This window comes from Lemur catta, chromosome 7 (genome assembly GCF_020740605.2).
Source record: "Lemur catta isolate mLemCat1 chromosome 7, mLemCat1.pri, whole genome shotgun sequence".
In the NCBI taxonomy this organism is placed as follows: Eukaryota; Metazoa; Chordata; class Mammalia; order Primates; family Lemuridae; genus Lemur; species Lemur catta.
Window position 1 is genome coordinate 62,959,891 of NC_059134.1, and position 14,301 is coordinate 62,974,191.

General features: G+C 37.4%; 1 protein-coding gene across 1 annotated transcript; it reads left to right on the forward strand.

The window, feature by feature from the left end:
- Positions 1-10,146: 10,146 nt before the first annotated feature.
- Positions 10,147-11,197, forward strand: LOC123642378 (olfactory receptor 10A5). The gene has a single exon (XM_045557408.1). The coding sequence runs from the start codon at positions 10,171-10,173 to the stop codon at positions 11,122-11,124; it is 954 nt and encodes a 317-aa protein (XP_045413364.1). The 5' UTR covers positions 10,147-10,170; the 3' UTR covers positions 11,125-11,197.
- Positions 11,198-14,301: the final 3,104 nt, after the last annotated feature.

The window sequence follows — 14,301 nt, forward strand, 5'->3', positions numbered from 1 at the left end:
AGCTAAGAAGCAATGATGATATAGCATCTCTTGTATTATCCTGGATAGAGCTGAAACCCATTCTACTAAGTGAAGTATCCCAAGAATGGAAAAATAAGCACCACATGTACTCACCATCAAATTGGTTTCACTGATCAACACCTAAGTGTACATATAGGAATAACATTCATCAGACATTGGGCAGATGGGAGGGGGGAGGAGGGGATGTGTATATACATACACAATGAGTGTGATGCACACTGTGTGGGGGAGGGACATGCTTGAAGCTCTGACTGGGAGGGTGGGCGAGGGCAATATACGTAACCTAAACATTTGTACCCCCATAATATGCTGAAATTAAAAAAATAACGCAGGCAAAAAAAATAATTAAGTGCAAAATAATGTATAATCAAAAGATTTCCCTGTCAATGCTGAACTTTTTGGTTCCCCACTTTCCTGCTCCAAAGGCAATACTATTAACAATTTTTGTATATCCTTCCAGAAATTTTCCATTTGCAGTGCTCCATCAGGGAGGGAGGCATTCGGGGCATTGGTTCCAAAACAACACTCCCCCACCCTCGCATACCAAAATGTGTGTACAATTGAGTCCCATAGTCCGCCCTGTGGAAGCCACATATGGGAAAAATCAACCCTCCCTACAGGCTTCACATCCCATGGAAAAAAAATTCACACATAAGTGGACCCACAGAGTTCGAATTCATGTTGTTCAAGGATGAACTGTGTATATTTTCTATGTATGTATGTAATGTTCATTTCTATAAAATATATCTAATTAATTTATGTGATGTTTATATAATGTTCTTCACCTTGCTTTTTCAAGTAAAAATTTATGGGAGTTTATTCCATATTAATATGATACATTCACAGTTATAGAATATTCCAATGGAACATTTACAATTTTTGATCAATCCCCTATTGATGGAATCAAGGCAAGTTTCCCATTCTTTTGCTGTTAAAAATTATGCTAAATTAAAAGTCATAATCTTTCTTGTCTCTAAAATTATGAGACTCCTAAAGCCTGAATCAGTATTTCTCTTTTGTACTGTTCACTAACCATTTCAAAATACAGGACCCCCAATCCACTTGATCAACCTTTGGACAAGGGATTATATAGTCTGTTTATACATTTTCCTTAACAATGACCAGCCTAAGAGTAGTAAAAAAAAAAAAAAAAAATGTCTACTTGATTAAATTCTTTTTTTTTTTTTTTCGAGACAGAGTCTCACTTTGTTGCCCAGGCTAGAGTGAGTGCCGTGGCGTCAGCCTAGCTCACAGCAACCTCAAACTCCTGGGCTTAAACGATCCTACTGCCTCAGCCTCCCGAGTAGCTGGGACTACAGGCATGCGCCACCATGCCCAGCTAATTTTTTTCTATATAGATTTTTTAGTTGGCCAGATAATTTCTTTCTATTTTTAGTAGAGATGGGGTCTCGTTCTTGCTCAGGCTGGTCTCTAACTCCTGAGCTCAAGCAATCCACCCAACTCGGCCTCCCAGAGTACTAGGATTACAGGCGTGAGCCACCGCGCCCGGCCTACTTGATTAAATTCTTTCTGTCAGCATTTCCTGTCTCTTTACTCCTGAATTTTCTTTATGGCAACTACTTAGTCTTATATGCCTAATTGTTTATTTGCTCAATGCCTGGTTTCCCCCATTCAAGTGTATGCTTTATGAGCACAGGAACTTAATTTATTTCTGTGTCTCTGAATCTACAGCAATGCCTGGCATGTGGTCATCACTCAGTACATATTTGTTGAATAAATGAACAATTATTGGTCATATGATAGGTTATAGTAACATAATGTTAATGTGAGATATATATATGTTGTAACATAATATATTAATATCAATGTTAATACATCCCATCTCATTGTACCTATCCTGTAAAATAAGCCTTATTGTCTTTGTCTAAGCAATTTGGAAACTAAAACTCAGGGAGTTTAAGATATTACTAAATATCATAAGTCAGTGAGTTTGAGAGCTGGTTTTAAACTTAGGTCACCAAGAATCCAAAACTTTTGTTCTTTTCTCTACACAATCTTACATCCCTGGGAGTATGGTTTTCCTTTTTGAACTTCATCCTTTTGGCATCTAACATTGCTTAGGGCCCCAAAGGACAGTAGATTCAGAAAAGGTCAGGTCCCCATGAGGAAGGGAAGGAAGAGGAGCTTAGATGAGCCCACAAACACCTGGGGAAAAATACACGGGCCAACCCTTTGACTAACTCCAAGGACAAAAGAGATACGACTGGAAATAACTCTCCTTAAGCCAGGACTGGGAGCATGCCCAGCACTCGTAGTGTGCTCACTCACATCTGACACACACAGCAGCTATTGATAGATCAGCTAGGACAGGAGGTAAGACTTTCCTGGTTCCTCCTTTGGCTCTTCTGAAACAGATATAGAGCCCTTAGATTACATGCATAAACAACATACATGAAGCATGGGTGTCAAGAAGAGCCGGACAAGGCAGATGTTTCTGTTGGACACAGGTAAGGCTTTTTACCAATGACTGAATCTACCAGGGACCCCTCTCCAGGTAGTGTGAACAGAGTTTTGTTGGACATCTAATTTTATTCCTCTGTCCACACTGGAAAGATCTCGTCGGTTTTTCTCTTCTCTGGGTCTCGGTTTTCTTTGGTTATGTCATAGGATAAGTGAGATCTAAGGGCACAGAAGAAAGACATTACTCAGGATTTTTTTTTTTTTTTTTTTCCAATTCTATCCTGTAAAGCTCTCTAGGTTAGGAAAATTTCAGTCCCTGAAGCTTCCGCAGGACATATACCTCCTCCAGGTCTTGATATTCCTCTGATTAACTCAGGGAAGACTTGTCTCGGTAGAACATTTGTGAAGCAGAGGACATCAGGAGACACCACTTCTCTGGGACAATTCTATGGTTATAGAAGGCCTAGAAGAGTGGATTCCTATACGTGAGACAGTCAGTCAAATGATCAGCAAAGGGATCCTTCTGGGGAAGTTCTGAAGGAACTGACAAGGAGCCTGTAGGTTGGCTGTGAGCCAGTAGCTTCTGCAGTGTCTCCCATACTGGAAAGGGCACCAATTCTTCCTCCCCAGTAGTTTCCAGAAGTTCTATTGGAAATCCAGCAGGTACTATTTCTCTAGTCATGAACACACTATCACACTAAATTTGTTCAAGATTATATTATAACATTTCATAAGGGCTTTTGGTTTTTTAAAATAGGATGCTACGTATTTTCTGATGTTTATTTCAAGATTTTTATATTTTATTAATGAAATAAAATTTATTTTTTGACTGATTTTTCCTTATATATAGGAAAAATACCCATTTTAAAATATATTGTATTACTGGTTAACTCATTGAACATCTTAGTTTTAATAACTTTCCTTCTGTAAGTAAGGATAGTTCTTTATTTTCTTTTTCAATATTTACACCTTATTTATTTTTCTTATCCTTTGCATTCACCAGAATTTCCAAATTAATAATGGCATTAAAACTTCAACAATATCTATAGATGGTCTTCAGAATATCCATGACACCAAAAATTATATGCAAAATTTTATACATATGGATATAAGTACATTTGAGAGGAAAAAGAGTCTATAGCTTTTGTCAGATTCTAAAGGTGTTCCATAATTCCCAAATTCTCAGAGCCATTGCTCTAATGTTATACTGTTAAGCCCAGAATTTGCTATTGTTTTATATAAATATTCATGTTTCATTAAGAAAGTAGTCTTCTAATTGTGAGTTATAAAACTACTCTGTTGAATTTTTTTAGAGGTAAATGTTGAATACATTAAATATTTTCAGGATCTACTTAGGTTAACATATTTTTCTTGATTGAATTGTTGATGGGATTAATTTTATTTGATTATTTCTTTTTTATGGGCACATGATATTTGCACATTTTTATGAGGTACATGTGATATTTTGTGTTTTTTTTCTACCAGATATTTAATTTTATTATAAAAGTATAGTATTGGCCTAGGGATTCACATATAGACCAATGCAACAGAACAGAAATTCCATAGACCCATCTATGTATCAATACTTGCTCTTTGAGAGAATTGGCATTGCAGATCAATGGGGAAGGATGTATTCTTTAATACATGATACATGCACAGGTAATTATGTGGAAAAATATGAGATTGGATTTCTACCTATATGTTAACTTTTTATGATTTAACACCTGTGTTTATTTTATTGACGATTTTTTGAGAAAAAATAGACCAAATGAGTTTAGGAATGAATTCTTTCTTCATCCTATTTTAATTTTTAAAAAATTTCAGTAGATTTAGGGGGTAAAAGTGGAGTTTTATTACATGGTTATATTGTATAGTGATGAAGTCTGGGCATTTAGTGTACCCGTCACCCAAATAGTGTACATTGTACCCAATAGGTAATTTTCCATGCCTCACCCTTCTACCTCCCGCCCCTCTTTTGAATCTCCATGTCCATTATACCACTCATACATGTGATATTTTGATATATGCACAGAATGTATAATTATCAAATGAGGATATTTTAGATATACATCACCTTGAACACTTATCAATTTTTTGTGTGTTGGGAACATTTCAAATCTTCTCTTGCAGCTATTTTGAAATATACAATCTATTGTTAACTATAGTCACCCTACTGTACTATTGAACACTGGAGCCTATTTCTTCTATGTAGCTGTATGTTTGTACCTATTAACCAACCTCTCTTCATCTCCCCAACACACATACATAACCTTTCCCAGACTCTGCTAATTATCATTCTACTCTCTACCTCCATAAGGTCAGCTTTCTTAGCTCCCACATGTGAGTGGGAACATGTCATATTTGTCTTTCTGTGTCTGGCTTATTTCACTTAACATAATGACTTCCCATTTCATTCATGTTGCTGCAAATGATAGGACTTCATTCTTTTTTATCGTTGAATAGTATTTTATTGTGTATATATACAACATTTTCTTTATCCATTCTCCATTTGTGGACATTTAGGTTGATTCCATATCTTAGCTACTGTGAATAGTGCTGCAATAAACATGGGGGTGCAAGTGTCCCTTTGATATATTGATTTCCTTTCCTTTGGATAAATACCCAGCAGTGGAATTGCTGGATTGTATGGTAGTTCTAATTTAGTTTCCTGAGAAACTTCCACGGTGTTTTCCACAATGGAAACTAATTTACATTCCCACCAACAGTGTATAAGAGTTCTCTTTTCTATGCATCCTAGTCAGCATTTATTATTTTTTGTCTTTCTGATAATAGCCATTCTAACTGGAGTAAGATGATATCTCATTGTGGTTTTAATTTGCATTTCCCTGATGAGTAGTGATGTTGAGCTTTTTTCATATACCTGTTTGCCACTTGTATGTCATCTTTTGAGAAATATCTATTCAGATTCTTTGCCTACTTTTTAATGAGATCTTTTTTTTCTGTTGAGTTATTTGAGTTTCTTGTATATTCTAGATATTAGTCCCTTGCCAGATGACTAGTTTAGAAATATTTTCTCCCATTCTTTAGGTTATCTCTTCAGTCTGATTGCTTCTTTTGCTTTGCAGTAGCTTTTTTAGTATAATATAGTCCCATTTTTCTATTTTTGTTTTTGTTGCCTGTGCTTTTGAGGTCTTACCATAAAATCTTTGCGTATACACCACTGTCCTGAAGTTTGGGGTCTTACATTTAAATATTTAATCCATTTAGAGTTGATTTTTGTATGTAGTGAAAGATAGGGGTCTGGAAGCATTCTTCTGCATATGGATATTCAGTTTTCTTTATACCATTTATTGAAGAGAATGTCCTTTCCCCAATGTATGTTCTTGGTGCCTTTGTCAAAAATCAGTTGGCTGTAAATATGTGGATTTATTTCTGAGTTCTCTATTGTGTTCCACTGATCTATGTGCCTGTTTTTATACCATTAGCATGTTGTTTTGGTTACTACAGCTTTGTAGCATATTTTGAAGTCAGGTATTGTGATACCTCCAGCTTTGCTCTTTTTGCTCAGGATGGCTTTGGCTATTCAGGCTCTTTTGTGGTTCCATACAAATTTTAAAAATGTTTTTTTTCTATTTCTGTGAAGAATGTCATTGGTATTTTGATAGGGATTGCATCGAATCTGTAGATTGCTTTGGGTCGCATGGTTATTATAACAATATTAATTCTTCTGATTCTGAGCATGATATGTCTTTCCATTTGTTTGTGTTGTCTTCAATTTTTTCCATCAGTGTTTTATAGTTTTCCTTGTAGATATTTTGAAATATCTCCATAAGGAAATACCTTGGTTAAATTTATTCCTAGGTATTTTTTGGTAGCTATTATAAATTGGATTGCCTTTTTAATTTCTTTTTCAGCTAGTTCACTATTGGTTTATAGTTATTATTTCTTAATTACAAACTGTATTTGCATTTCTGTAATAAATCCTACTTGGCCATACATACATAGTTTTGGATTAAAAATGATCACATTTTATTTCGTAATTTGGCACTTGTTTTCACAAGTAAGATTGATCTTTGGACCTTTCTGTGTGTATTATGTTTGCAATTTTTGAGAACAAGTATAAGTAATTGTCATAACATTAATTGGAAAATGCTGTGTCCTTTTCTTTGTTCTGAAATAGTTCATCTAAAGGTAAATCACAAGATTTACCTGTTCCTTGAAGGAATAAATTACCTCATCTGTTACACTACCTCGGTTCACAGTCTTTTGAGTTGTAATCTTCTGATAAAATTACTTAGCCCACTCATACGTTTATCTGTTTTATTCATGGCTGCACCTTGCATACTACTACAAAGCTATCAATTTTGTTTTTAAAATCACGTATTTTGGGAGGCTGAAGCAGGAGGATCACTTGAGGTCAGGAGTTCAAGACCAGCCTAAACAAAAGCCAGACCCTGTCTCTACTACAAATAGAAAAATTTAGCAGGGCGTGGTGGTGCATGCCTGTAGTCCCAGCTACTCAATAGGCTGATACAGGAGGATTGCTTGAGCCCAGGAGTTTGAGGTTGCTGTGAGCTAGGCTGATACCATGGCACTCTAGCCCAGGTGACAGAGCAAGACTCTGTCTCAAAATAAAATAAAAAAGTCACATATTTTTTAATACAATAGTATTCTCTCATTATTTTTAAAATTTAATTCTATATCTGAGGCTATTTTTCATTGCTTATTCCTAAATTGCATATTTTTGTCTTCTCCATTTATTTGTTCATTAGATTTTCCAACAATTTATCTTTAGTTAATTTTTCAAATGACCAACTTTTAGATATATATTGTATACATTATATAATTTTAAAATTAATTTCTGCTTTCAATTTTATTTCTTCCTTTCCATGTCAATTTTGTTTTCTAAGTAGATTTGAAAACTAATTTATTTTTATGGTTTCTTATGTGATAATAATAAAATTATTAATTCTCTTCTCCAAAATTTTTAAACTTGAATCTATTGTGTTTTGTGTGTTATCAACAGAAATATCTGTTGTTCTTTGGATTTCTTTTTTTTTTTTTTTTGTATATAGCCTAAAAGGTGTTTTGGTTGTGGCCTGTGTGGTTTTGCTTTTTCATTTTTTGTTTCCTATGTGGATGCTTTTAAAAGTTTTCTCTACCCACAAAATTTTTTTTAAAAAACACAAAGATTGAGAAACATTAGTGTGAATATATTTCCATGTATTTTATTGTGTAATAAGGAATAGTTTCAGTTCAAAAATGGTTAGTAAGGGTTTTTATTTTTTTTGCTAGCACTTTGTTTTTCATCTCTCAACTTTAATCTGTCATTCTGTATTCCTAGAAATTTATCTATTTTTATTTCTTGAATTTTTCATTTCTCTTGTCATTTTTATTGCTTCATAATTTTCCCCAAGAATTCAGGTATAATTTCTTAAACATTCTCCTATTCAGTTTCCTTCATTATCCAGTACTATTTGTCACTGCCTTTTAATTTAACAATGACATATTTTATTTCTAGGTAGTTTTTTTGTTACCATATATTGAACATGTTCATGACTGCTTGTTCAATAGTCAATATTTATTGTATTTTTTTGATAGCACAGATTACAGAAATTTACATGTTTCTCTTTTCCCTCCATTTTTTTTTCCAGAAGAGGGACATCTCCTTTGATAGATATGTCCTATTAGTTTAAATAGTTGTATTCATATCTCCCATGACTTTACTCTGTTTACTTACTCTCAAATACAAAGGGCTAGATTGTGTTACATACAATAAAATAGTAGTTTATAGTTGATATGTTACGTTTACTATATCATTGATCTTTTTGTTTTATTGAAAATTTTGTCAGTCTTATGTGTGTGTGAGCTTGAGCAGTTAAAGATAAAATGCAGTTGCTAAAGTCTCCAAACTATTTTTTCCTCAAAATTGTAGATTTTGTTTTATTTACTTGTTATTGCTACAGAGCAGTCCAAGTTCAGTGTGATAAGTATTATTTTTAAAAAATTGTTTTTTCCTGCATAGATGCTGCAATATTTTGCATATATTCTTGAAAACCAAATTGTTCACCAGGACACAATTAGCTGTTAGTGTTTTTTCTTTGACTTTGCCTGTTGCTTCATGAGTTCTTGTTATCATCTAATTGAGTTTTCTTAGCTTAGTAACAGCTTCATCTTCTTTCTTACTAAGTATTATTTCCACTCTATTGGTTTGGTTCACTTTTTCAAGAATATTAATTATTTTTTTAGTTTGGTTTCTGTTTTATATTTTCCAATTTTACCTTATTTTTACCTATTTCCCCATTTTATTCACCTTGTGGGACAGAACCTCAAGCTTGTCTATGTAAGTTTTTATTTTAGGCAAAGTCAAGTCCATGCTTTATCACTTTACATAAAAATTTTGTTTCTACTCTTGCAATTCATTTTCATTACAATATTTTCATAATTACATGTAGTACCCTATTTGATTATGCCTATATTTTAGTCAACTTAATTTTCATCTCTATTGCCTAGAAAGCCTTTATAGACCTCATTAGGTATCCGTGTTCCCCATTGGCCCCCAATGTACTATAAATTTCTTGTATCATGACCTTCATTGTGATTTATTGTAATTAATTACTTAATATCGCCTCCAGTAGATTCTAAGCTTCAGTGAGTAATCAATCATTGTATCACCAGTACCTCTATAGAAATTGAATAAATACTAAATTTTTTCATATCATTTAAGATTCTTTTTTTCATATAGTCCAGGTTAACTACTTATCCGTGATTGTTTTCCTTTGAAACTTCACTCTAATGCTGCTCGTATTTTTTTACAGAATTTTTCTGTGAATATGTTTCATTTTCTTTTTTCTTTTTTTTTTTCTAATTTGCCCATTCTTGAAAGAGAAGTAGTCAGAATCTCCTTGGACACTTTTTGCACAGTTGTAGTACAATACTCTTCTCAGATCTTAATTTTGAGAGCCAGTGCCTTATGCAGGTACTGACAATAAATTGTCAATTATAGCTTTTTTGGACTGAAAAGGAAACTCCTAAGGTTGTTCCCAATAGTCTGACTGGGGAAGAAAGAATAAGTATTATGTGATTTGAAATAGTCTATAGTTATTACATTGAGAAGGGGATAAGTGCATTAAAACAAGTACACCCTGTGGACATTGTTCCCACACATCCCCTCACCTCTCCTTTTCCTGCTTTGAATCACCTCGAAACAAAATGATACAATACACCTTTTCCACTGCAAACTCTGTCAATTGTTTTGGAAGGGGAATCCCTAAGTGCATAAAGAAAGGTAAGTAATAATTCTGACAGTAGATGAAGAAGATGAAAACCATGAATCTTTGATGAAGAGTGATATATAGTAGGTATCAATGGAAATTTTCTACCGTTTTTCCATCTGAATCTCATTCTAGTGCCTCAGGAGCCTTCTCACTTAACCTCATTACAAAAATATTAAGTGCACAGGAGAAAATGAGAGTGTGTGAAAACAATCAGATTTATTTTAGGAAATATGGTAACAGTGGAAATGGAACACAAAAAAGAATAACAGTAGGGAAAGATGAGCTATTCCCCATCTTAGAGCTTAGGCTCTGGCCATTCTGTATTGTGTCTTTACTCTTAGACAACACAAGGTCTTCCCTCTTCCAACTGAGATCCTGACCTTCTCTCCTTCCCTGACTAGCAGAGAATCTTAAAAACAAATCTGGAATATGACTCCTGCAATCAAGAATCTCTCTCCATGACCACAGCTGGGGATTTTTGCCTATACCTATGGCTGCAGAAAACTGGACAAGAATAAGTGAGTTTATCCTCATGAGCTTCTCCTCCCTACCTACTGAAATGCAGTCATTACTCTTCCTGGCATTTCTAGTCATCTACCTGGTCACCCTGATGGGAAACAGCCTCATCATTTTGGTTACGCTGGCTGACCCCATGCTGCACAGTCCCATGTACTTCTTCCTCAGAAACTTGTCCTTCTTGGAGATTGGCTTCAACCTAGTCATTGTGCCCAAAATGCTGGGGACCATGCTTGCCCGGGACACAACCATCTCCTTCCTTGGCTGTGCCACTCAGATGTATTTCTTCTTCTTCTTTGGGGTGGCAGAATGCTTCCTCCTGGCCACCATGGCATATGACCGCTATGTGGCCATCTGCAGTCCCTTGCACTACCCAGTCATCATGAACCAAAGGACACGTGTCAAACTGGCTGCTGCCTCCTGGTTTCCAGGTTTTCCTGTAGCTACTGTGCAGGTCACGTGGCTCTTCAGCTTTCCATTCTGTGGCACCAACAAGGTGAACCACTTCTTCTGTGACAGCCCCCCTGTGCTGAGGCTGGTCTGTGCAGACACAGCACTGTTTGAGATCTATGCCATCGTTGGGACCATTCTGGTCGTCATGATACCCTGCTTGCTGATCTTATGTTCCTACTCTCGCATCGCTGCTGCCATCCTCAAGATTCCATCAGCTAAAGGGAAGCATAAAGCCTTCTCTACATGCTCCTCCCACCTCCTTGTTGTCTCTCTTTTCTATGTATCTTCAAGTCTCACTTACTTCCGGCCTAAATCAAATAATTCTCCTGAGAGCAAGAAGGTGCTATCCTTGTCCTACACTGTGGTGACTCCCATGTTGAACCCTATCATCTACAGCCTGAGGAATAACGAAGTGAAGAATGCCCTCAGCCGGACCATCCGCAAGTCCTTAGCCCTCAGAAACAGTATCCCGTAGTCATCAAGAAGTGAGACTAAACTCTATTGAATGACAAACCATCAGTCTCATCTTTGAGATTCCTCTTTTCACATCTCCATTGGAATGAAACACAGCTTTTGAAATGGCCATTGGAAAGCTCAGTGGAGAGAGCAGAACACAGAAGTGGTATTGACCTATCATTACCATCTGCCAAACTCCTCTGCCTGTCCATTGCAGACTTATTAATACATTGTTTTTCTTACTGGTGCAATTGGCATTTTGATACCTGACATTTTGACACTTCTGTGGCCAATCCATCCCAGGTATTTACTTTGCTCATGTGCACAAATATGACATATATTGTGAATAGTATAAAACTGTTTGTAATGTAACCTTGGGGACACACAAGGGTAAGACAGCAAAAAGCATCAAAAGTCATCTTGGTCCTTTATCTTGCTTTGGAGAAATCTGACTCCAGCGAGTAGGAAAAAACTCTGTTCTTTCATTTCATTTCACATGCCCCTGAGGCAGTGTTGGCTCTTAAATTTGTCGATATTTAGCATGGATAGAGGAAAGTGGATTACTAATCCCCATGCATATTCCTTTATAAGCCCAGTGGCCTCATAGACTCCTTCCTCAAGCTATTCTTCCCAGGTGGAATGAGCTGAGCTTCCAATTCTATCTGAGTTTCCAATTCTATCTCTCAATTTCATTTTCAGGTTCTTAAGCCTCATCAAAGTAATTTCAAAATTTCAAAAACATTATTTCAATCATGGTGTTTTCTTTGGATCTTAGCTGACTTCAGTATAGGCCCTTCAACAAATCTGTTATATTTTGTTCAGTACCTTCAAATTTTAAAATGACTCCAAAAGTAAGAAAACATTTTTTATAGTCTTTTTTTGTAGTTCTCTTATGTTTCAAGTTCCCAGGCCAGTAAGATTTGCTGACCAGGACTTTGAAACTTTCTGTTGCCCTAATGCATTCCCTTTTCTTTCCCAGAAACAGTGGAGCTTCCTTGCAGTCATGAGATAACTACAAAGCCTCACACCACCTGTTTGTCTGGAGAAGACAAGTGATAATCCACCACAGATTGTGTCCAAGGACCCACTGAACCTGTGCACAAGGCTGAAAGAATGACAAATATTAACCCCTAGCTCATTATAACACTAAAATCCCCACCCTGGGAGGGGCTTATCTGTCATTCTTTGATTATGGCATGCATGTACTAGCATGATTTCTCACTGCACTTGTGTGCCCTATGCTCCACTCCAAACAGGTAATGATGCTCTCTCCCTCATGCATTATTCATTTCACCTCCAAAAAAACCTCTGACCCTGTTGATCGGTGAGGAAGATTTGAGGCAGTCTATATCTGCCCCTGCCAGTAGGCGTGTCTCCTGCAATGAATCCTTTCTTCCTTGAGAATCCTAATTGTCTCAGTAATTGGCTTTCTGTGTGGCAAGCAACATTGAACCCCTCTTGTGGGTTCATTGACAAAAATACAAAAGACCATAAAGCACAATTACTTCTATCAGAAATTAATAATTTACAGGGATGGGGCAAGACAGCTGACTAGAGACATTGCTTGCTGGACCATCTGGAGAGAAGGAAGGGTTCCAGATAGGGAGATGGGAGAGGGGATGCACCACAGGTGAATTTCAGTGAGAGAAGTGCCGGAGCCTACCGGAGATCTCACAGAGGAAAATTGCAAAGCAGAGAAGGAAGTGGATAAAGGAAAAGAAGATGTCAGTGAGGACCAAACTCAGGGAGGCTCGGAGCCCAGTGAAGGGGTAAAGGGGGATCCCTTTCTTCTTCCCACACTCCTTCAGTGATCATTGGGCTACCAAGTTACTGGTAAGCTTTTTCATCCCTACAAACCCAAGCACGGTGGCAACCACAGAATTGTGGGGAGAACTTGCATGATCCCAGAGCTTGGACACTCCATATGGGGTTCCCCTTCAAGAAGAATGACCTGAGAGGCTGGAAATCCAGCTCTCTCCCATTCATACGCTTATTCCTCCCCTGACCCCAGGGCAACCAGGTGGCAAGCAGCCACCTCTCCTAAGCTGACACATCCTGCAGTCTGAAGTTCTCACAGAGATGTGGGCCCATGCCTCTGCCCTCGGGGACCTACAGGGGACCCAGGGAGCCCAGTCTGGAAGCTTCCTGCCCACTGGCATTTCGCAGAGATACATGCAAGCAGGTCAGACATGCAGGCCACATCCTGTTCTCCCAAAACTCCAGTGGGTAGCTGGGGGACATTGAGGGGGAGGTTTAGGAGTTGGACTTGAGAGGTAAGGGAGCCCACATGGGCAGAACTGAAGGGGGGGCCAAGACGTGGCAAACTGGGCAAGCTCCCATCCCCCCCACAGGAAAGCCAAGCTGTAGGACTAGGGCACTACTCCCTCAGGGAAGATCCCAGCCCATGTTGCCATAGTAACCAGTGCAGTGTATTCAGGGCTCCAGGGCAGGGGCAATGCAAGAGGGCAGAGCTCACTCCCTACAGCCAGTCTGGTAAGTGTGGCCCCTCCCTCACAAGCAGCCTTTCTGGCTTAGAGAGCTGGCCTCAACCCTTCTCCCAGCGCTAGCTGCTAGGAAGATGACCTCTGAGCCATGCTGAGGCTTTGCAAAGCCTTCCAGACTTGCACAACCTAATCACACCCAGCTCACCCCTCCACCCACTTCTGCTGTGGGAGAGATCAAGAAATGTCCTACGAGCATTTCTATACTACAAAGCTATAGTAACCAAAACAGCATGGTATTGGCACAAAAATAGAAACAGACCAATGGAATAGAACAGAGAACCCAGATATAAAACCATCTACTTACAATCAACTGATCTTTGACAAAGCAGACAACAACACTCACTGGGGAAAAGAATCCCTCTTCAATAAATGGTGCTGGGAAAATTGAGTATTCACATACAGAAGAATGAAACAGGACCTCTACCCCTCACCACTCACAAAAATTAATTCAAGATGGGTAAAAGACTTAGATTTAAGGAATAAAACCATTATAATTCTAGAAGAAAATGTAGGTAAAACCCTTCTAGATATCGGCCTAGGCAAAGGATTTATGACTAAAACCCCAATGGCAATCATGCAATCACAAAAATTAATAAATGAGATTTGATTAAGCTAAAAAGCTTCTGCACAGCTAAGGAAACAGTCAACAGAGCAAATAGACAATGTACAGAATGGGAGAAAATATTCACAAG

Excerpts from the sequence above, each read along its gene's own strand:
- LOC123642378 (XM_045557408.1), top strand. The coding sequence starts at position 10,171 with ATGGCTGCAGAAAACTGGACAAGAATAAGTGAGTTTATCCTCATGAGC.